The 23723-nt window shown below is 44.1% G+C and overlaps 1 protein-coding gene across 1 annotated transcript in view; it reads right to left on the reverse strand.

The window, feature by feature from the left end:
• Positions 1-230: 230 nt before the first annotated feature.
• Positions 231-23723, reverse strand: part of LOC127660599 (inactive phospholipase D5-like) — a 188513-nt gene continuing 165020 nt past the window's right edge. The window contains exons 8-10 of the mRNA XM_052150917.1: positions 1370-1538; positions 898-988; positions 231-445 (exon numbers count right to left, since the gene is read on the reverse strand). Coding sequence (XP_052006877.1) covers positions 231-445; positions 898-988; positions 1370-1538 — 475 coding nt within the window. The remainder of the gene's footprint in view (positions 446-897; positions 989-1369; positions 1539-23723) is intronic.

Genomic DNA, 23723 nt, shown 5'->3' on the forward strand with positions numbered 1-23723 from the left:
CCATCTGAAACCATTTTCATATTAAAAGATAGAAAGAAACAGTCTCTGGAATTCAGTTTAAAACTCTCACAGCACCTTAAAAGGCATCAACAAAAGTTATAGTAATATGCATGAAATGCATCAGATTTCTTATTTAACAAATGTAGAAGCAAAGTGCGTGGTACTATATAAATGGAGCAAATGTACATGAATGAGTTAAAGGTTTGCCTGTGGTTTTGAAAGAGACATACTCAAGTTGAAGCTGTTTGCTGTTTGACTGTGTGTTTGATGCATGCTTGGATGTTGTTTGGCTTTAGAGTTTTACTGTAGTGCGAGTGCCAATCTCGTTCAAACACAGCTTTTATCCGGCTGACTACAGTCGAGTTCCCCTCCTCCACCGTCTGACTGATGACCAGACCCACACCAGTGCTGAACACGAACTCACTGCCCACCCAGTTCAGATTTCCTTCCAAAACACAAACACAGAATGATTACAAAAATGAAAATCCGGTCATCATTCACTCACTAATGTCTTTCCAAACCTGTATAACTTTCTTTCTTCTGTAGAATACAAATGGAGATGCTTAAAGCAAAATGTTAGCTGTCATTCACCATTCACTTTTATTGCATCTTTTTTCCATATATTGAAAGTGAATGGGGACTGAGGCTAATATTCTGCTTGATTTCTCCCACAGTAGAGGGAAAGTCATACGGGTTTGGAACAACATGAGGTTGTGTAAATGATGACATAATTTTCAGTTTTGGGTGAACTATCCCTTAAATACAGAAGTGTTACACACCTTTGATTTCTTGTACAGTATATACTGAAACAACAACAGCATGACTTATTATCCATTCATTATAAATTAAATTAAAGCTTGACCTGAGAATCTGAATGAACATGGATGTTGTTCTCACCGAGATACACAGATGTGTCTGTCACCATGTATCTGTTGTGATTAACTCCATAGAGATGCCCGCTGCTTGACTCACTTGAGCTGAAGAACTTCTACACGAAGAAGAAAACATTCACTGGAGGTTTCCACTTTAAGTTGAGTTACTCATTTGACAGTGGAAAAGTGCCATAGAAAAATCTGTCTGTTCATAGTGATTTGTTGTGTCTCAGATGTGTTTACTTGTTGTCAAGCAGTATCCACTGTACTTCACTATGATGATGTATAATAGTCGGATTATAGTTACAGCATTATATAGACCACAAATGATGTAAAACTATACATAATCCACTTCTCACATGTTACATATAAATCTAGAACATCATCAAAGCTCTTTACATGTTGATTGATAGATAAATAACTATAACACGCAAAGACAGATAATGTACCGTACATACTGTATTTCAGCATGTGATTATATATGAAAACACACTCACCGTCTCCAGTGAACAGTTGAGCGACTCCACACACAGTGTTTCTAATGACCACAGGAAGTTAAACATCATTGGATTGGTTTGCTCATGGCAGCTTACTAACAAGCGCACTTCGATGTTGTTTTTCAGAATCAAGGCTTCTCGCAGCATATTGTCGATACGTGACCAGTACCTGTTAAATTAAATAAGGTAAATATCTGTGGTCATGTGTCAATATTGTCGCTGAGCAACTATCACCTGTTTTCACTTCAGTTTTCAAATCCTCTTAGATCAGCATATAGTACCAGACTAATGGAAAACCTCAACCATTATACCTGTTTCCAAGATTTCCAAACCTGTGGAACTAAATGATTATCGTCCTATTGCCTTACATTCCCTGGTGTTTAATTGCTTTTTATTTTAACCACACAGCTCCTATTGGATCCAAATCAATTTGCCTATTGCTATCGATCACTGCCATGGAGGCAAATTTCTCCGATGTGGTTACAATTGTGGGGATGTCAAGAAATGGATCGATTACCTGGAGTCATCGGGGAGGGAATTATCTGCTAATCCGCAAAGACCAAGGTGGATTTGGAGCATGTCTGGGGGAATTTGAAGGACAATGAAAACCGTAGTCGGCAGAATAATGTCCGTATCATCGAAGTCCCTGAGGGTGAAGAATGACAGGATGTGGTGAAGTTCCTGGATGGGCTCTTTCCGAATTTGCTTGACATACAGGCCATAAGCTGGAAATCGAGCAAGCTCACAGGATTCCTGTTCGGCAATCCGCGGAGGCCCAATTCTGGCCAAATTTCTGAGATCATCCGATAAAGATCTTGAGTTACACGAGGCAAGGAGTAAAGGAATGCTTTCTTTGAAGAACCATAGCATTTTCTTGTTCCCAGACATTGTGGATTCGACAAGAGAGAATTGTGATCAATTCAAGGAATGCAAGAAACTTTTACATCAATGGAAGGTCGCTTTTGCACTGATATTCCTGTCCAAATTGAGAATAGATGCTAAGGATGGCCTTAAAACGTTCATAGATTATCTTTTGCTGTGTAATTATTTTTAACAAATTTGTATAGAAACACTTGACTTGAGCAATCCGATGGGAAGGTTGTTGGGGGGTTCTCGTAGGCGTGCATGGACTGTTTTAGTTTAGAGGGATGGACACCAGTTGGCGCTGTCGTGCATGGGGTTCATGCGTACATTTTTCTATTTTCTTTTTTTTTTTTTCTGGGGGATGTTCGGGTTTTGATTGTTGCACTAATGTTGGAATGTGGTCTTTATAATCTTGTTTTTGATGCACTATTTTTCTTATATTTCAAAATGTTAAATGTTAATATGAGTGTATTGTCTCTCTCCACTTGGAATGTGAATGGGTTGGGGCACCCCATAAAAAGAAGGAAGATTATATCAAATCTTAAGCGCAAGAAATTTTTTCTTTAGTGCTGGCTCAAGTAAGAGCAGGGGAGTAATTACATTGATAATTAAGCATCTACAATTAAAATGTCTCAAACAGATTAAAGATAAATTACGAAGAGTCATTATTGTTGTAGCAGAAATTAAGGGGCAAAAGTTGATTTTGGCTAATATTTACGCACCTAACTATGATGATCAGGGCATTTTTTTTATAGATCCTGAAGGGATGTTGCAAGCTTCTGGAACCCCTCATGATATAATATTTGGAGGAGACTTTAATCTTTTGATTAAAGAGTGAAGCAAACGTGTGTTAGCCCACTAGAGCAACTGTGACGCTTTACAGGATGTTTAAAAATCTTGGTCTTACAGATATTTGGAGACTTTTGAACCCATCTGGTAGGGACTATAATTTGTTATTGTTTTTCAGTGTTGTTTCCCTCGAAACGAGCATAAACGGTATTTAGGTCATGGCCTTAAGGCAGATAGAGGCAGCAGTGTTCACGGCAGAGTTTTTATTCCCTTTGTAGTCCGTGATGATATTCATTCCCTGCCACATTCTTCTAGAGTCAGTGGTGTTGAACTGTCCTTCAATCTTGTGCCTGTACTGCGCCGATAGTTTTGCGGAAGGGAAAAACTAGCTTGTTTACACTCCTCCGTGTTCCCGGAATTAAAAGTGGAGGTCCGCGCATTAACATCGCCGTTAACCCATGGTTTCTGGTTGGGGTAGATCCGTATTGTTTTGGTCAGAACAACGTCCTCTACGCACTTCCTAATGAAACACGTTACGCTATCAACGTAAACCTCGATGACATCATCAGAGGCGGACCTGAACATCTCCCAGTCCGCGTGATCAAAAATTGTAGCGTAGAGTCTGATTGGTCCTGTTTCAGTTTCTGCCTGTAAGCGGGCAGAAGCAGAACAGAAGAGTGGTCTGATTTGCCAAATGGAGGGCGGGGGAGGGATTTGTAGCCATCCCGGAAAGGAGAATAGCAATGGTCCAAAACCCAGTCCCCTCGTGTGTTGAAGCTGATGTGTTGGTGCGATTGTTTTCAAGTCCCTGGTTGCAATGAATGCGGCCTCAGGGTGCACGGTTTCCTGCTCACTACTCCCATACAGTTCCTTGAGTGCCCGGTCTGTGTCGGCTTGTGGGGGGATGTACACAGCTGTGATAATGACTGCTGTGAATTCCCTCAGTAGCCAGAATGGTCGACACAGAAGCATGAGAAATTCCAGATCAGGAGAGCAGAAAGACTTGATAAAATGTATGTTCCTCTGATCACACCATGATTTGTTGATCATAAAACATACACCACAACCTCTGCTTTTACCTGAGAGGTCTTTCGCTCTGTCCGCTCGGTGCACGGAGAACCGCGCGGGTCTGGAATCTCCGCAGACATCCAAGTTACTGTAAGGCAGATAATGCAGCAGTCCCTGGTCTCTCGTTGGAAAGAGATCCGCGCTCTCAACTCGCAGAGCTTATTGTCCAGAGATTCAACATTTGGTAGCGGGGGTCAGTTTGCACAACGTCTTACTCTGATGAGAACGCCGGCTCTTTTTACTCTTTTCCTTTTACATTTCCGTGGGGGGCAGCCCAGACAAAAGGCTCCGCTGGCGTGTTTGTAAACAGCGGGTCGGCATTGAGGAATTTGAAGTCCAGTTTTCGGTGTGTAATTGCAGAACCAATGTCCAAAAGCGTTTGTCTGTCATATGCAATAAGACAGACAACATCCAAGACAAGAAAACAAAAAACTGTAAACAAAACAAACAAAAACCTGCATTGTTGTGTCGGAGCTCGCAACGCAGCAGCCATACTCGGCGCCAACTTGAGTCTATCTTGTTGCTATGCTACCTATCTATCATAGCGAAGTCCTTCATTTGGAATAGTAAAAGTACCAGATTACATTTCAGTAAGTAACATAGGATGATTGACAAAGGTGGGCTAGGCCTACACAAGATTTTGTTTTATTATTATGCATTCGGCCTCAGACATTTTACACATTGGTTGCTTCCACCTGTGAGAGCCCCTCCCTGGTTTTGTATTGAACAGGAAGTTCTTGCTCCTATTTCACCATTGCAAAGCCTTTCTATCATACTAACCGGAGAAGTTGTTACACCTCGTTATCTCACATTTGCATGCAGTATGGACAAAAATATCCAATGTTTAATTCTGACATTTATTTAAATGTTGCTTTGCGCATATGGCTGAACCCAAAATTATGTATTATTAGGGCTGTCAATCGATTAAATGTTTTAATCGAATTACTTACATGGTGTCAAGATTAATTAATCACATTTACAAATATTTGCTGAGAAAGCCACTAAAATAAAAATAATTCAATATATAATAATGAAATAATGATACATAGTTATCTTTAAACATTTAAAAATGTTATATATATATATATATATATATATATATATATATATATATATATATATATATATATATATAAATAAAATAAAAAATATTCAGAAAATTAAAATGCATTACATTCTTGTGGCAGAAGAGTTAATCATTAATAAGACAATACAAAAAGCAGCTTTAGAATACAATGTATTGTTTACTACCATAATATTTAACAATTGCCAATCATTGGCATACAGTTCACAGCAATCCATTTCACAAGTGAATTTGTCAATCAGTTCAAGATTTATAATGAGGGCTTGTTTAAGGTCCCGTCAATTTACACCTGCGTCAGACATGCTTGTGTAGCGTCTCGTGTCCGTTGCATCATAAACATAACATTTTTAGGTCACTGTGTCAAGTTAAATATAGTTTAATACTTAGAACACAACTTGAGATCCCTTAGTTCGGATTTGCGCTCTATCAAGTGTTTTGAACACAAGAATGTTACGCATGTTTGTATTGTTCTGTCTGCTGATGGGTTGATTTCTTCACTGTATAAACGGTGTGTTGCTCACACAACTGAAGTTTCACTCACTGCCCTCTGAAGTAGACACGTGGTATTACAAGCTTGCATTTCTCAGGAAGGAATCTTCCTTATTACGTTCCGGGGGCGATTAATTCCGTAATTTTTTTAACGCGTTATTTTTTTTATCAAATTAATCACACTGAATTAACACGTTAAATCAACAGCCATAGTATTAATAAGTCCCCTTTCTGCTGGACATAGTGGATTGTGAGGGAGGTTAATACACTTGGTGACCTATATGAGAGTGTTGAGATCCTTTGAAAATATGGTTCACCATTTTGCAATTACCAGATTTCAATTCTTCAGGTACTTACAGTTGCGCCATCTATTCTATACCACCTCATCATATCTATACCACAAGAGTAGTACACGGCCCCCTAAAGCGACAGATACCCTCGTGGTGGGGCTTGCTGCATTTAGAAAAGGTCATGAAGATTCAGCATTTTATTCCTTATTGATCCAGAGTCTTGGTGATGGGGCGTTAACTTCTCTTAAGAGGTTATGGGAAAAATATTTGAATTTGATATTGGAAGATGGGGAGTGGGGAGTGGCTCTGGCACCTCAGCCATCTAGGTCCCTCTGGCATCCACGCCCAGACCTCTAGAACTTCCACATCTGGCCCCTGAACAGGATGCGGAAGATCTAAGTGGCCTACCACCTGCTGTCGTAGTCACAATCAACCAAGCCAGAGCTCCATCTACCAGGCAACTTTACGCCCTTAAGTGGCGTTTGTTCTATATTTTACAATATCAGGGTTGAGTCGGTGTCTGTGTTCTCTCGGGTCCAAGCACGTAGAACTCAGGAACACGGAACATCTGACTAGGTGTTCTGCTTGCACATAGCACCATTCCCTACTCTGAGGTGATCACGTGCGCTCTTTTGCCCAGGAGAGTCCACTAAACTTACGCTCCCTGGATGTCCTTCCTCCCTAACCCTCTGGTCCTCGAATTTAGCAGAGGAATTCCCCGACCAGACCCACTAATTACTCTGTACTGGAATTGGTGCTCCACAGGATGGGCCCCCATGGGTTAATCCCGCTGTGTGTATTTTCCACATTACGGTTGCTACAAACACGGCGACTGTGGGGCAGGGGGGACTGTCCAAGGGAGATGCGTTTTTTGCATATATACAGTGAAATGTATTAGTTTTCACATATCCCAGCTAAGCTGGGGTCAGAGTGCAGGGTCAGCCATGATACAGCACCCCTGGATCAGATAGGGTTAAGGGCCTTGCCCAAGGGCCCAACAGTGGCATCTTGGTAGTGCTGGGGCTTGAACCCCCAACCATCTGGTCAGTAACCCTAAGCCTCAACCGCTGAGCCACCCCTGCCCAATAACAATAGCTGTCACACTGGAACTGGAACACTTAATCTTGGGGAATACATCTGCTAATTGAACTGATGTAACAGGTTCAAAGTGAGTCAGAGAGCTGGACGGGGAAGGAATTAGTGGTTGATCGAATTGTGCAGGTACAATCGCACCTTTAATCTGCTCAGTTTTGTGAGTAAATACGTTTAAAAATGTTTATACAGGTCTCTTGGGTGATGTCCAGAATAGCAATTGGGTTTAATTGGGTTTAAAACAGAATCAATTGTTTTGAGCAATACTTTGTTTATTTGCATTATCAGAGATTAATGTAGAGGAAAATGTAGGTTTAGCTTCTTTTACAGCTCTCTGATAATTAGTTAAACATGTGTCATGTTGTTACGTTCCTGTGTTGTCTGCCCTCTGTGCTCTGTTTCACTATCATGTTGATTTCACGTTTCCTTGTTGTCCGCTCCGTGTTTTCCTTTTCACCCGTCACCGATCCCGCTCCATGTCACGTTTTCCCTGTTGTCCGCCCTGAGTCTCACTGTCCGTGTGTTAAACTACATTTCCCACAATTCCCGGCCTCCCCCACTGCCTGCACTCATCATTGTTTTCACCTGTGTCTCGTTCAGTCTCCACTTTGTCTGTGTATTTAAACCTTGGTTCTTTGTTTACTCCTATGTAACGGTTACCCTGTCTTGTCTCACTGTTGCCCTTTGTTTGTAATTTTGTCACTTTTGTTATTACTTAGTTTTCACTTTTGTCACCCTTGTACCTCCATAGTCTTCCTGTCAGCCCTCGTGTTCACTGTTCATTGTTTTCACCTGCCCTCGTTAAGTTTGCCATTTGCTTCCCTTGTTATCTTGTTTGGTGTTCTGTTTGTTCATTGGCCCCTTAGTTCTATGTTCATGTATATATATCCTAGTTTTTGGTTTAGTCCCTGTCTTTCGTTGATTGTTTGTGAACGTGGTTGTATGTTGTTGATGTTCGCTCCCATGCCTGTGTTCCCGTGTTCCCAGCTCCAGTGTTTTCGTGTTTTGTTGCCTGTGTTCCCAGTTCCAGTGTTTTCGTGTTTTGTTTTCATTTTTGCCCATCGTGGTAGTTTTGTTTGTTCATCTCTGTTTGTTTCCATTCGTTTAAATAAAGTTAACTGCACTTGGATCCTCAACCTTTGTCAGCCTCAGTCCTCAATCGTTACGGGAGCCCTGGAAGGCTCGAGGGGCTTGTGTGGCGGAGCCCTGGAAGGCTCGAGGGGCTTGTGTGGCGGAGCCCTGGAAGGGTCGAGGGGCTTGAGTGGCGGAGCCCTGGAAGGCTCGAGAGGCTTGAGGGGCGGAGCTCTGGGAAGCTCGGAGGGCGGAGCTCTGGAAAGCTCGGGAGGCGGAGCTCTGGAAGGCTCAGGAAGCCCGGAAGGCGGGGCTCTGGAAAGCCCGGAAGGCGCTGGCTCAGGGACGGTCGAGGCTACAGGCGCTGGCTCAGCTCTGTCTCCAGAGCCCCTCTCAGCTCCGCCTCCGGGACCTGTCCCTGTCCTGAGGCTGCCTCCCAGGCCTCCTAGACCTGTCCCTGTCCCGTGGCCACCTCCCAGGTTCCCTAAACCGGCCCTTGCCTTGTGGCCTTCTCCCAGGGCCCCTGACCCGGTCCCAGTACTGTGGCCTCCTCCCAGGCCCCCTGACCCGGTCCCTGTCCTTGCCAAGTGGCCAGCTCTCGGGCCATCTAAACCGGCCTCTGTCCTGTGGCCACCTCCCAGGTGCCCTGAACCAGCCCCTGCTCTGCGGCCATCTCTCAGTCCACCTCAACCCGCCCCTACCCGGTGGAAGCTCCCCAGGCCACCTGACCTGGTTCCCAGCACACACCCCCAGAGACTGCTTATCTGCCCTCTCGCCCTGCTTGGTCTGTCTCCGTGTCCCTCGTGCCCCCCGTGGACTGCCTGTCTGTCCCTCGTTGCTCCCTGGACTGCCTGTCTGCCCCTCGTTGCCCCCCGGACTGCCTGTCTGCCCCTCGTTGCCCCCCTGGACTGCCTGTCTGCCCCTCGTTGCCCCCCGGACTGTCTGTCTGCCCTTTGTGCCCCCAGTCATTGGTCATTTGTTCTTCCCGTTTTTGTATTTGTTGATCGTCTGGTATCCGATCCTTGAGGGGGGGGGGCTATGTAACGGTTACCCTGTCTTGTCTCACTGTTGCCCTTTGTTTGTAATTTTGTCACTTTTGTTATTCCTTAGTTTTCACTTTTGTCACCCTTGTACCTCCATAGTCTTCCTGTCAGCCCTCGTGTTCACTGTTCATTGTTTTCACCTGCCCTCGTTAAGTTTGCCATTTGCTTCCCTCGTTATCTTGTTTGGTGTTCTGTTTGTTCATTGGCCCCTTAGTTCTATGTTCATGTATATATATCCTGGTTTTTGGTTTAGTCCCTGTCTTTCATTGATTGTTTGTGAACGTGGTTGTATGTTGTTGATGTTCGCTCCCATGCCTGTGTTCCCGTGTTCTCAGCTCCAGTGTTTTCGTGTTTTGTTGCCTGTGTTCCCAGTTCCAGTGTTTTCGTGTTTTGTTTTCATTTTTGCCCAACGTAACACATGTGACAAAATTAGTGTCATGAGAGACCTGAAGCTTGTCTCTTTTCCTTTTTTTATTATTAGAACAAAATATGGGAATACAGCAACATAAATACAAGACAAACAAAACAATTAACCAAACAAAAAGAAAAAACAGGGTTTGCACGTGATTATTTGAAGTGTAGGTGTGTAGTGTATTCAGTATGTATGTAAATATACAGTGCATCTGGAAAGTATTCACAGTGCTTCACTTTTTCCGCATTTTGTTATGTTACAGCCTTATTCCAAAATTGATTAAATTCATTTTCCTCAAAATTCTACAACCAATACCCCATAATAGTAGACCTCCGAGACAGGATTGTATCGAGGCATAGATCTGGGGAAGGGTACAGCAAAATGTCTGCAGCATTGAAGGTCATTGATCATTGAACACTGAACACAGTGGCCTCCATCATCCATAAATGGAAGAAGTTTGGAACCACCAGCACTCTTCCTAGAGCTGGCTGCCCGGCCAAACTGAGAGATCGGGGGAGAAGGGCCTTAGTCAGGAGGTGACCAAGAACCCGATGGTCACTCTGACAGAGCTCCAGCATTTCTCTGTGGAGAGAGCAGAACCTTCCAGAAGAACAACCATCTCTGCAGCACTCCACCAATCAGGCTTGTATGGTAGAGTGGCCAGACGGAAGCCACTCCTCAGTAAAAGGCACATGACAACCTGCCTGTAGTTTGCCAAAAGGCACCTGAAGGACCCTCAGACCATGATAAACCAAATTATCTAGTCTGATGAAACAAAGATTGAACTCTAACCTGAATGGTAAGGATCCTGTCTGGAGGAAACCAGGCACCGCTCATCACCTGGCCAATACCATCCTTACAGTGAAGCATGGTGGTGGCAGCATCATGCTGTGGGGTTGTTTTTCAGCGGCAGGAACTTGGAGACTAGTCAGGATCGAGGGAAAGATGAATGCAGCAATGTACAGAGACATCCTTGATGAAAACCTGCTCCAGAGCGCTCTGGACCTCAGACTGGGGTGAAGGTTCATCTTCCAACAGGACAACGACCCTCAGCACACAGCCAAGATATCAAAGGCGTGGCTACGGGACAACTCTGTGAATGTCTTTGAATGGCCCAGCCAGAGCCCAGACTTGAACCGATTGAACATCTCTGGAGAGATCTGAAAATGGCTGTGCACTGATGCTCCACATCCAACCTGATGGAGATTGAGAGGTCCTGTAAAGAAGAATGGGAAAAACTGCCCAAAAATAGATGTGCCAAGCTTGCAGCATCATACACAAAAATACTTGAGGCTGTAATTGGTGCCAAAGGTGCTTCAACAAAGTATTGAGCAAAGGCTGTGAATACTTATGTACATGTGATTTAAAAAAATAATAATTTATATATAAATTTGCAAAGATTTCACACAACTTCTTTCATTACAACTTCGTCATTATGGAGTATTGTTTTTAGAATTTTTAGGAAAATATTTAATTGAATCCATTTTGGAATAAGGCTGTAACATAACAAAATGTGGAAAAAGTGAAGCACTGTGAATACTTTCTGGATATATATGTAAGGGAAGCTGTGGAATAGAGTAGAGAGAGGAGAGAGAAATATAAAATTAATTAATTATGTATATATATATATATAATATAATAAACTATCATGCTCCTCGTGACAGAACCTCCCTGGAAAATTCCCCTGAGGAAGGACCTTCTTTATCAGGGATGGGGCACCCTCTGGTATCCCACCCAGACCTCTGGAACCTCCACGTCTGGCCCCTGGACAGGATGCGGAAGATCTAGTACCACCACCTGCTGTCGTAGACACGATCAATCAAGTCAGAGCTCCCTCAACCAGGCAACTTTACGTCCTAAAGTGGCGCTTGTTCACGAACTGGTGTTCTTCCCAAGCCAAAGACCCACAGAGATGCGTAGTTCGGTCAGTGTTTTCTTTTCCTGCAGGAGAGGCTGGAGGGGAGGCTGTCCCCCTCCACCTTGAAGGTGTATGTAGCCGCTATCACACCACCACCACGCAGTAGATGGCAAGTCCCTTGGTAAGCTCAACTTGATTATCAGGTTCTGAAAGGAGCCAGGAGACTGAATCCTCCCCGGCCTAGCCTGTTCCCCTCTTGGGATCTCTCAGTGGTCCTCTCGGGCCTTCAGAGACCCCCATTTGAGCCGCTTGATTCATGAGCTTGATTCAGTCGAGCCCTCAATCAAAAGGGTTGGATACCTGCAAGCGTTCTCTGTCAGTGACACCTGCCTGGAGTTCGGTCCAATACTTTCTCAAGTTATCCTGAGACCCCGACCAGGCTACGTGCCCAAGGTTCCTACGACCCCTTTCAGGGACCAGGTCGTGAACCTGCAAGCGCTGCCTCGGGAGAAGGCAGACCAAGCCCTTTCGTTGCTGTGTCCGGTGCGTGCTTTGCGTACCAATGTGGACCGCACGCAGAGCTTTAGATGTTCTGAGCAGTTCTTTGTCTGCTTTGGCGGCCGGCGGGAAGGAAACACCATCTCCAAACAGAGGCTAGCCCACTGGGTCGTTGATGCTATTGCCTTAGGCTATCACACCCAGGGCATGCCCGCCCCCCTGCAGGTCCTAGCACACTCTACTAGAAGTGTGGCGTCCTCGTGGGCACTGAGCCACGCTTCCTCCCTAGCAGACATCTGCAGAGCAGCGGGCTGGGCAACACCCAATAACTTTGCCTTTTAGATTTTACAATCTAAGGGTTGAGTCTGTCTCTTCCCGTGTTTTGTCAGGTCCGAGCCGGTAGAACTCGGTAACACGGCACAACCGACCAGGTGTTCTGCTTGTACCTTGCGCCCTTCACCATAGTGATCCAGTGCGCTTCTGTCCCAGGTCATCCACTGAGCATCGCTGCCTAGATGTTTTTCCTCCCTAGCCTTCTGGCCTGCGAATTCAGCAGAGCAACTCGCAGCCAGACCCACTACGAGTCTCAGGGCTCTGTACTGGGTCGGGCTCCACGGGCATAGTTCCCTCTTCAGGCTAACTCCCTGTGATGTATTTTCCATGGTATGGTCCCCCTGTCGGCGGACCTGCGTTTCCCTCGGGCAGCCCTGCTGTCTCGGCCCCATGCTTGTAGAGTCCCCCCTTCATTAGGCTGGACCTACCACCGCGCCGTATCCCACGTCTGGCTTCACAACCCTTGTGTACTTGCCACACATTTCCTTCCCCTGGAAGGGTGTGGCCTCCGCAGGGTCTTCCCCTCCTGAAAGAATAGGACATATGCGGACCAGACATTTACCTTACCTCCGGTCTCGCCTCAGTGCGCGGCATGAGGCGAGTTGTGAACAGGTCTCCTTAGGCCTCTTCCTCAGTCTCTAAGACGCCCCCTGCCGGGTGCGCAGAGCAGGACAAGTGCTTAGAGTCTTCTCTCAGCCTCAGGAAACCTGCTGCTCCTGACAGGCTCTCCTGCTCCCTCTGGGGAAAGACCGCCTTCCCCGACTTATGTTGGGCCCCAGCCGCTTTACGTCCTTAGTGAGAGAGAAGGCCGCGGCTGCTGGGCTTGTTCCCATGCAAGCATATAACACCTATTTCCTCCTCTGGGGGGCGGGAAAACCTAAGGTGGTATGCAAAACTCTTTGAGGGGGCATTGGGGAGGGCTATGTGCACTCGGTACAGGTGCCTCTAACACGCAATAACCTGCTTTGCACCTGTTCTGACAGTCACGTAACATGGTCAGTGCGTGGCATTTTTATCTGGACCCCTTGTGTCACTTCCTTCGACACAACATTGAGAGAGTGACAGAAGGGAAACGTCATGTTGTAATGTAACCTCCGTTCCCCGAGGGAGGGAACGAGACATTGTGTCCCTCCTGCCACAGCACTAGACCTAGCACTGTAAATGGCCGTGCTTCATTTTCAGCTCCTCAGTGCAAAATCCTGACTGGCATTCGCTGCCCCGCTTCCCTTTATACCCGTATGTCCGGGGCGGGGCATGCAAATTCTGTCTGCCAACTTGACATTGGCCTTTTCTCAGGTTCAGAGGTACGATTCGGCATCCGAGAAGACTCATTGTGTCACTTCCTTCGACACACTCTCGATCCCTCACTCGGGGAACAGAGGTTACAACAGTAACCATGACATTTTCTTTACACAAACTGAAATTAGCCATACCCTGTTCTGTAGATGAATAAAGTTAGCTGAATGACATTCTCAGAATGTTCTGCACATTTTTCAAGAATATAAACTATCAGAACTATTTTTTCCAATGTGGAGTTCTCTTTCAGAAAACCAGCTTTTGAATATTTTAAAACATTTAAATATTTTAAATTTAACCATCTTTACCTTGGATCACATTTGCTGCTGCTTCAGAAAATATAAATGTGCATTATGAAGCTAAAATATATAACTTGATGATAATCAAGTTCAGTTGGTCATTAAAAGTTGCTATAGAAATATGCAGGACATAATGCAGTTGTGATGGTGATGCTTTTTTGTTCAAAGTTTGTTTTTATTGATTTTTACAATATACATCACATTCACAATCCCACACCCCTCACCATCCAATTTAAGAATGACGCCCATACTATCCATTAATTCAAAATGGAATTGTAAGAACCGAGCATGCATACAATATTTACAAACATGCTAACAAACATAAACCTCCAACCAAATACATAAAAAAAATAAAAAAAATAAAAAATAAATAAATAATAATAATAATAATAATAAAAAAGAAAAAGAAATAAATGAAAGAAAGAAAAAAAAGAAAAAAAAACAATAGTAGTGGCATTATTCAAACAGACTTATCAACATAGTTAAGAAAAGAACGCAACATCTTAAATTGTTTTTCCGATTCTCTTAGTGAATACCTAATTTTTTCGAGGCAGAGACAGGACATCATATCTCTAATCCATTGAGTATGAGTGGGTGGCAAGGGATCTTTCCACTTTAATAATATTGCTCTTCGTGCAAGTAGGGAAGAGAAAGCAAGGACTTTACACATTGATGCTGACAACCATACGTCCTCTGGGGCAACTCCAAATAATGCCACCAGAGGTTCTGGCTCTAATCTATGCTGAAGAACCACAGAAAGGGTGTGAAATATCGATCACCAGTAACGCTCTAATTTGGGGCATGTCCAGAACATGTGAGTTAACGTTCCCTCGGTACATTGACATCTATTGCACATAGGGCTAGTACCAGGAAACATTTGAGCTAGTTTAACTTTGGATATATGGGCTCTGTGTACAACTTTAAACTGTATAAGTGAATGCCGAGCACACATTGACGATGAGTGGACCTGTTTAAGGACACAGTTCCAGGTGTCTTCGGAGAGTGGTCTGTCAAGGTCTTCCTCCCAAGCTCTCTTAATGTTATCCAGGGATGAAGATGCCAGATTGATCATTAAATTGCAAATAGTAGCAATTGAGCCCTTGGCCAATGTATTACATGAAAGGAACCTATCCAAAGGATTTTCGGAGGGCATTGCTGGGAAGTCTGGTATAAGTGACTTAACGTAATGTCTTACTTGCAAGACTCTAACGAAATCTGACTTGGTAAGACCAAAACGTGATACCAGTTGCTCAAAGGAAGCAAATACATTATCCAAAAATAAGTCTTTGAAACATTTTATCCCCTTTTGAGACAAACTCTTGAATGAACCATCTTGCATTGAGGGCGAAAAAAAATGATTACGGAACACAGGGCTAAGAAGAGAGGGGTCCCTAAAACCAAATGACTTCAAAATTGGATCCAAATCCTCAACGAGTGTTTCACCACTGGGCAATCGACCGGAATATAAGAGGTAGACTGTAGTTTAGATGCAAGAAGTGCTGGAAGGGAAATTTGCTTGTAAGCATTTATTTCCATGTCCACCCAGGACGGTCTATTGGGCAAAAGGTGATAATGCCACCAATAAAGTGTATTTCGTATGTTAGCTGCCCAGTAGTAAAACTTAAAATTGGGTAAGGACATACCATCATTGCATCTAGGCCTCTGAAGGTATGCTTTATGTAGTGAGGGTGCTTACCATTCCAAATAAAAGAAGAGATAACAGAGTCCAAAGACTTAAAAAAAGACAGGGGAATAAATAAAGGTAAACACTGAAAGAGATAAAGAAATTTAGGAAGCACCACCATTTTAATAGAATTAATGCGGCCAATGAGAGAAATCTTTATAGGGGACCATTTAGAGAGATCTTTCTTAATCTGTTCGAGAAGCATGCCAAAATTATGTTTAAAAAGATGCTTATGATGGTGAGTGATACAGACCCCAAGATAAGTGAACTTATTTTTTACTAGTTTCAGTGGTATGTTTGAATACTGTAGTTGTGTAACTACCTCGTTAATTGGGAAAAATTCACTCTTGTGCAGATTAAGCCTATAACCAGAAAACCGACCAAAATTCTCAAGCAAAGATAGAGCTGCGGGTAAAGAAGTTTGTGGATTTGACATAAAAAGCAGTAGATCGTCTGCATATAGAGTTACCTTATGGACGGTCTCACCACGGGTAATTCCAGTGATCTGCTGACTCTGGCGTAAGGCGATTGCTAAAGGCTCAATAGCTAGAGCAAATAGTAGTGGGCTTAGCGGACAGCCCTGTCGAGTTCCGCGGTGCAAGTTAAATGGCCTAGAGTGCAGACCATTGCTTAGGACTACTGCAGAGGGGGTACTATAAAGTAATTTAATCCAAGAGAGAAAGATTGGGCCAAATCCAAATTTTTCCAAAACTAAAAAAAGGTACTCCCACTCAACCCTGTCAAACGCCTTCTCTGCATCTAAAGAAACAACACATTCTGGGATGGCCTGGTTCTGAGAGTATACCACATTGCGTAAGCGGCGGATATTAAAAAATTATTGACGATTCTTTATGAACCCTGTTTGATCAGGAAAGACGATAGTGGGGAGGACATCTTCAAGTCTAGAGGCAAGCACCTTCGCTAAAATTTTAACGTCACAGTTGAGAAAAGAAATTGGCCTATAAGACGCACAGTCTAAGGGGTCTTTATCCTTTTTGAGTAATAAAGAGATACAGGCTTGATTTAACGTTGGGGGAAGAGTCCCAGTCTTAAGAGACTCAGAAAAAACAGATGTCAAAAAAGGAACGAGCTGTACTGAGAATTTTTTATAGAATTCTGACGGAAATCCGTCAGGTCCTGGGGTTTTGCCAGATTGTAGAGAAGAGATAGCAGCCGCCACTTCCTCCTGAGTAATAGGTACTTCTAAAAGGTTACGAACATCCAAGGATAAAGTGGGGACATTTAGTCGGCCGAGAAAATCTTCGATATCCCCCTGCGAAGAGGAGTCAGATGTATACAAAGTAGAATAAAAATCTCTAAACTTGTCATTAATAGTATTTGGATCAGTTGTGACCTCCCCGTTATCTAGACGAAGACCATTTATAATTTGTTTTGCACGTAGCCCTCGCAGCTGATTAGCTAAAACTTTCCCGGATTTTTCCCCACTTTCATAAAAAACACTCCTAGTTCTTCTCAGAAGGCCCTCTATCTCATTGGTTGAAAGCAAGTCGAGCTCTGATTTAAGTTTAAGACGTTTCTTATACAGATCTGGCATGGGAGACCTAGCATATTGTTCATCTAACTTTGAAATATCATTAGCGAGTAAGATTTGTTTTTCTTTAGAGAGCTTCCTTTTATTAGCACCATATGAAATAATTTGGCCTCTAATATATGCCTTAAGGGCCTCCCACACTGTTGAATCTGAAATGTCCACTGATTTATTAACGCTTAGAAAAAAAGGAATTTGGTCAGCAACAAAGGAAACAAAATTATCATCTGCCAAGAGTGAAGTATTGAAACGCCAGTTCCTCCTAGGGGAAGGCAAATTCAGAAAGGTCAAATCAAGAGTAAGAGGAGCATGGTCCGATATAATAATACTTTGATATGCACAAGACTGAACTCTAGAAATTAAATCGTTATCCAGAATAAAGTAATAAATCCGGGAATAAGAGTGATGAACATTTGAAAAAAAAGAATATTCTCTTTTTTGGGGGTACAAGCGCCGCCATACATCCAATATACCATATTCAGAAAAATAGTTATTTAGAAAAATGGAGGATTTGTTTGCCGTGCATGGTCTAGATGACGAACGGTCCAGTACTGGGTCAAGGCAACAGTTAAAGTCTCCCCCAAGTATAAGAGAATGCGAATTTAGATCAGGGATAAGAGAGAGAGTATGTTTAAAAAAACTGACATCATCAAAATTAGGGGCATAAAAGTTAGCTAAAGTTACATTCTTATTGCATAGTGTGCCTACAACAATTATATACCGGCCATTCTTATCTGATATAATATCATTTGGTACAAAGGGTACATTCTTATTAATCAAAATAGCCACACCTCTTGCCCTTGCCTGGAAAGAAGAGTGAAAGATCTGACCCTTCCAACCACGATTGAGGTGATTGTGATCTGTAATGCGTAAATGGGTTTCTTGCAAGAAGGCAACCTCTGTTTTGAGCTGTCGAAGATGAGCAAGAACTCTGTTTCTCTTAACCGGATGGTTCAAGCCCTTGACGTTTCAACTCAGAAATCTCAACTCTCTACCCAAAAGAATACCTATCAGAAGCCTGTGATCGGAGAATGAAAATAAAAGAATTACAAAAAGTAAAATAACATAACATCAGCAAAAGAACAACAAACATAAAAGTCATGAAGTCAGCATGACGCCATCCCATACAAAAACCCATCCCACCCACATAATCAACCCACCCCTCTAAGAACATTACAATGACAGCAAAACTACCCACTAGAACAAGAACTAAGTGTTCTGAACACTTCCTTATTTCGCCTTACCTTATATAATCCTCAGTCCCTTAAAGCAAAGTATCCTCATTATACAACATACAGATAACATTACCGTATCAAATAGTATGTTTAATATACGAGCAGACCCATGGCATAACTATAATTGGTTCACGAATTATGAATACTTAAACATTCGACCAATATAATGAGCACATGGCAAGCCAAGATAAATGACACTGTAAAAAATAAAAAATAAATAAAAAATATCCCCATGTAAACAAAAATAGCAATCAAACTCTTGCAAAAAGTATTTGTGATTAAACCAAAGAATAAACGAGATACATCATACAACAAACCTAGTTCAACAGTAGTATCAGCTCAAATACAACAGCACCAATCATTCATTAAAGACGTAGAAATGTCCCCATGATGTAAAACACTTCCAATGAACAGTAAACCGTTTATATAATGTCAGAGAGCTCAGGGTAAATTAACGTAGTTAAGTCAGTGTTGTACGACGGGCTCCTTCGTGACACAAATAGTATATAATGTTATAAGCTCACCGCTCAAGTTTATTGAACGGCCGTCATCATAACGCTAAGAGGCGCTACGGTGAGCCGTCAAAAATTCCTTGGCTTCATCCACCGATGCAAGCATCTTTTGCTCACCTTCCTTAGCTAGGATCTTCAGCCTTGCGGGGAAAAGAAGGGATGGCTTAAATCCAAGATTATAAAGCTCTGCCATTACCCCACGATATTGAGCGCGCTGTTCCAGAACTTCCGGACTGTAGTCATCGTAGATGGCAATCGGGTTGCCACGGTACTGCAAGGATCCTCTTCTTTTACGGGCCTCTCGTATCACCGCCTCCTTGGTCTGATACCGATGAAAACGGACTATTACCGCTCTCGGCCTCCCTCCCTGCTTCGTCTTAGTGATCAGAGCCCGATGTGCCCTATCAAGTTCAGGAGGAGACGGCAAAATCTGCTCGCCCATAATTTCGGACAGCATCTCGGAAAAGAACACTGTGGGCCGCGGACCTTCAACGGATTCCGGTAAGCCAATGATCCTGACATTATTACGCCGATTACAGCCCTCCAGGTCTGCTGTTTTGGCCTTAAGTTTAGCGTAGTTCTCAGTCAAATCGGCACATACTGCTTCCAGAGAGTGAATTCGCTCGCTGAGGAGGTCTGCGTTGGATTCCAGTGATGTTATTCGTGGTCCATGGTCCGACACTGCGGCCTGGACGAGGTCAAGTTTTGCCTCTAAGGATGTCAAAGCGGTTTTGAAATCGGAAGAGAGAGCGGCTCTGTGGTCTTCCAATAGTCTAGTCAAGGCTGACATGCTAACCTCGCCATGAGCCCCGGGCACGTCGTCTTTTACGTTAACTGTGTCTTTCTTCGCATGTTTGGTTGATTTAGATGCCATTTTCTGCTTCCGTATTTATGAAACTTATCTCATTACATTCGGAAAAAAAATTAAATCGGTAGAGGATTATAAACTGATAAAATAGAAGAACTGTACAGGGAGCACGAGGTAGACGCGTAGACGCACCAAAGTCATGATGGTGATGCTTTTGATTAGATTAAGAATTAGATGTCCATCAGAAGAAGAGCGGGACTCTGATGAACATTTGTATTTTGAAGAGAGACTTGATCCAGCCGAGGATACAATTTCGGACGAGTAAGTTATAACCAACACGTGCTACTCTGAGTAAATCCTAATTAATAATCTGTTTGTAGGGGGGGGGGGTCATCAGCATCAACATATGTTTTAATCCAGTGAGTAAATAAAAACAGCAATGTAAACACCTTTTATGACTTTAGATAAACACCAACATAGACTCAAAACAAAGAGACAATATTCAAACAGTGTTACAAAAACACCCTGCACACAAAGATATATATGGTTCTGTATATGAGTTGAAGTTCTAGCAATATATAATTCAGTCTTTATAACGTTCACTGTTGTAGAAAGTTAAGGTGAAAGTGTGAAAGTCAGATGCAAGTCTTAACTGTCTTTAAGGAGTCAAATGATGTGGAGGTTTGATGGTAAATGAAATCCAACGAAGTATGACCGTAGTCAAACATATAGCTCTCCCGTCAAAAGAAGTCCATAATGGTAATCAAACTGTCAAATGTAGCTATTTCCAACCATGAACCTCGTAGTAGTACTCAAATGTGGAAAAATCCCAAACAGGACCACAAAGTTGGCTCAAATATTGATTGAGCAGAGACCAAAAAGTCCTTCTACAAAACACAAAACGCCTCCTGTTAATTATCTGCATTAAAGCCACTATATTCAATAAACACAAAAATAATCTTTCACCAGTAAATCAAACTTCAACATATACACATACATGTTACTTACAGTTGAGCATGAAATTGAGCTTACAGTTTCCCAACCAGGACTTTGTTTGACCAAGGAGGTCAGCCATGATCATTTCTTCTACTGCTCACCTGTCTCTTTATCTAAGCACATAGGTCTCACTAATACCCCAAGTGGTGAGGAGTGTAAAAAAGTTTAAAAAAACTAAGTAACTGACAGGTGTCTGTTACAAAGTAATTTAGTTTTCTTTAGTTGACATGCCATTTTATATAAACATGTACATATTTTACTAGTGGAACTGTTTCCAGACTTGCCAGCCAGGATTCAGAGTATTGACATTTGAAATATGTCCTAATAAGTAAGTTTTAATTACATTTAAATGTTGTTTCAGCTAAAGCAGGTATTTAAATTGTATGCTATATGATATAAATAGGATATGTAATATGATACAAAATTATATGAATGTTTAGAAATATATTTTATTTAGTGTTTATGCTGCCTCATTATCATCAATGCTTGTGCTTGCAAATATCCGTTCAGGTGTAAATGAGTAAAATGCACTTTAAATATGCCCATATTAGAAAATCAGCATCTTATAATGTTTTCTGAAGGATCATGTGACACTGAAGACTGCAGTAATGATGCTGAAAATTCAGCTCTGTATTTTACAATATATGTAAACACAAATGTCAAGGCATGTCAAAATGTCTCCAGGCCCAAAACACCCTCAGACCCCAGAGGGTTAATCTTCCGGAGTCCCCTAGTGGCTCAAATCTTCCTGAGTCACCAGCTGCCCTGCCCTGACCTCATCCGAGTCTCCAGCTGCCCTGACCTCGTCCGAGTTCCCAGCTGATCTGAAATCGCTAAAGTCCCCAGCTGGCCTGGCTTCACCCTCTCAAGTCCCATGTGTCTCCATAGCAAGATTTGAGCCACTAAGGGTCTCAGGAAGAGGCACTCTGAGTTGCTGTTGAGGTCGGCACTCCTCCAGAGTCCCCTGTGTTCCCTATACTAGTAACTCGCCTAGCCTCGCTTTCCTCTCAGTCCCACCTGGCCTCGTTCTCTTGTACTGTCTGCTGTATCCCCCATGGTCTGCAGGCTCTGCCCTGGTCTCCTGATCGGTGGCTAGCTCCCCTGTCGTCTATCACCTCTCGTGATCCCTCATAATCTCTGCCCTCTCGGGATCCCCCTGTGTCTCTTAAAGCTCAGTTTACAGAAACAATCGGACATCTACAAAATCGACTCTTCATGATAAATTCTTTAAATGTAGATTTTCAGCAGATGTAGTCTTTTATTTAGTTTGAAAGCACTAAATTTGCTGTGGATTAATACAATACATGCTATTAATGATTAATTTTTTAAATATTAAAAGATTTATCAATTCACAAGATGGCAATAGAAAGGATTGAAGACCTCCCAAACCACTTTTTAATACACTACTAGAGATGAACATACAGTATTTCACTTGAAGCTCAACAGCGGTTCACAAAATACTTAAAAAAAATAAAATAAATAATTATTGTTGTTGTTACGATCCTGTGTTGTCTGCCCCGTGTTTTCTGTTTCACATATCACTTATCACGTTCCATGTCACGTTTTCCTTGTTGTCCGCCCTGTGTTTCACTGTCCGTGTAAGAAACTACATTTCCCATGTTTCCAGGCCCTCATCACTGCCTGCACTGTGTTATTGTCCGTACCTGTTCGTGATTTTGTTATTACCGTGTCTGTCTACTTAAACCCTGTTGTTTTCCCTTTCCTTTGTGCGCGTTTCCAAAACCCGCGTTTAGATCTGAACCTCCCGTCTGCCTTCTCCTACTTTCCACTGTCATAACAGAATGAACCACCCAAAACTATGGATCCAGCGGTCCAACGAGCGAACTTCGGCTGCTCAGTCTAAAACAAGGGGACCGACCGGTGGAGGACCACATTGGCGACTTTCTCGAGCTGGCTAACGTCTCTGACTTCCCGGACTCTGCCCTGGTGGTCTTCTTCAGGGGCAACCTGAACGCCTCACTGAGGGAGCGGTTGCTACCGGCAACGCACGAGTGGACTCTCTGCAGCTTAGTGGAGGTGACTTTGTGGGTCTGCGGCTCGCCGTTAACCATGGGTGTCGCTGAGGAGGACCCTACCTCTCCTCCCTCAGTGGTGACTCTCCAGTCACCCATGGCGCTTCCTGTCAGCGAGCTCACCCCCATGCCAGTCGCCTTCCACGAGCCAGCGCGGTCCACTTCGTCTGTCCGGAGGAGGAAGAGAAGATGGGCTTCCGCCTCCCGGCCCACGCCTGCCCCGGTCTGCGAGCCAGAGCCCACGCCTGCCCCGGTCTGCGAGCCAGAGCCCTCGTCAGCCACGGTCAGCGAGCCAGAGCCCTCGTCAGCCACGGTCAGTGAGCCAGAGCCCCCAGCGCCAGTGGCCATGACCGTCCAAGAGCCAGCGCCAGTGGCCATGGCCGTCCAAGAGCCAGCTTCTCTCAACTCTCAAGTCTCTCGAGCCTCTCAGGGCTCCTCTCGGGCCTCCCAGGGCCCTGCCACTCAAGTCTCTCGAGCCTCCCAGGGCTCCGCCTCTCAAGTCTTCCAGGTCTCCGCCTCCCGAGCCTTCTAGGGCTCCGCCTCTCAAGTCTCTCGAGCCTCCCAGGGCTCCGCCTCTCAAGTCTCCTGAGCCTCCCAGGGCTCCACCTCTGAAGTCTCTCGAGCCACCCAGGGCTCCGCCTCTCAAGTCTCTCGAGCCACCCAAGGCCCCGCCTATCGAGCCACTCAGGGCTCCACCGCTCGAGCCTCTCACGCCACTCAGGGCTCTGCCTCTCGAGCCTCTCATGGCTCTGCCCCCGAGCCTCCTACGGCTCCGCCCCGAGCCTCCTAAGGCTCCGCCTCCCGAGTCTCTCAGAGCATCGCCTCCCAAGCCTCCTGAGCCTCCTACGGCTCCACCTCCCGGGCCTCCTACGGCTCTGTCTCCCGGGCCTCCTAGGGCTCCGCCTCCCGAGCATCCCGAGCCTCCTGCGGCTCCGCCTCCCTCTGCTTAACCTCCTGAGCCTCCCAAGCCTTCCTCTGCTCCGCCTCCGGAGCCTCCCTCTGCTCCGCCTCCGAGACCTCCCTCTGCTCTGCCCTCTGAGGCTCCCACGGC

The sequence above is a fragment of the Xyrauchen texanus genome, chromosome 20, assembly GCF_025860055.1.
Source record: "Xyrauchen texanus isolate HMW12.3.18 chromosome 20, RBS_HiC_50CHRs, whole genome shotgun sequence".
Classification (NCBI taxonomy): Eukaryota; Metazoa; Chordata; class Actinopteri; order Cypriniformes; family Catostomidae; genus Xyrauchen; species Xyrauchen texanus.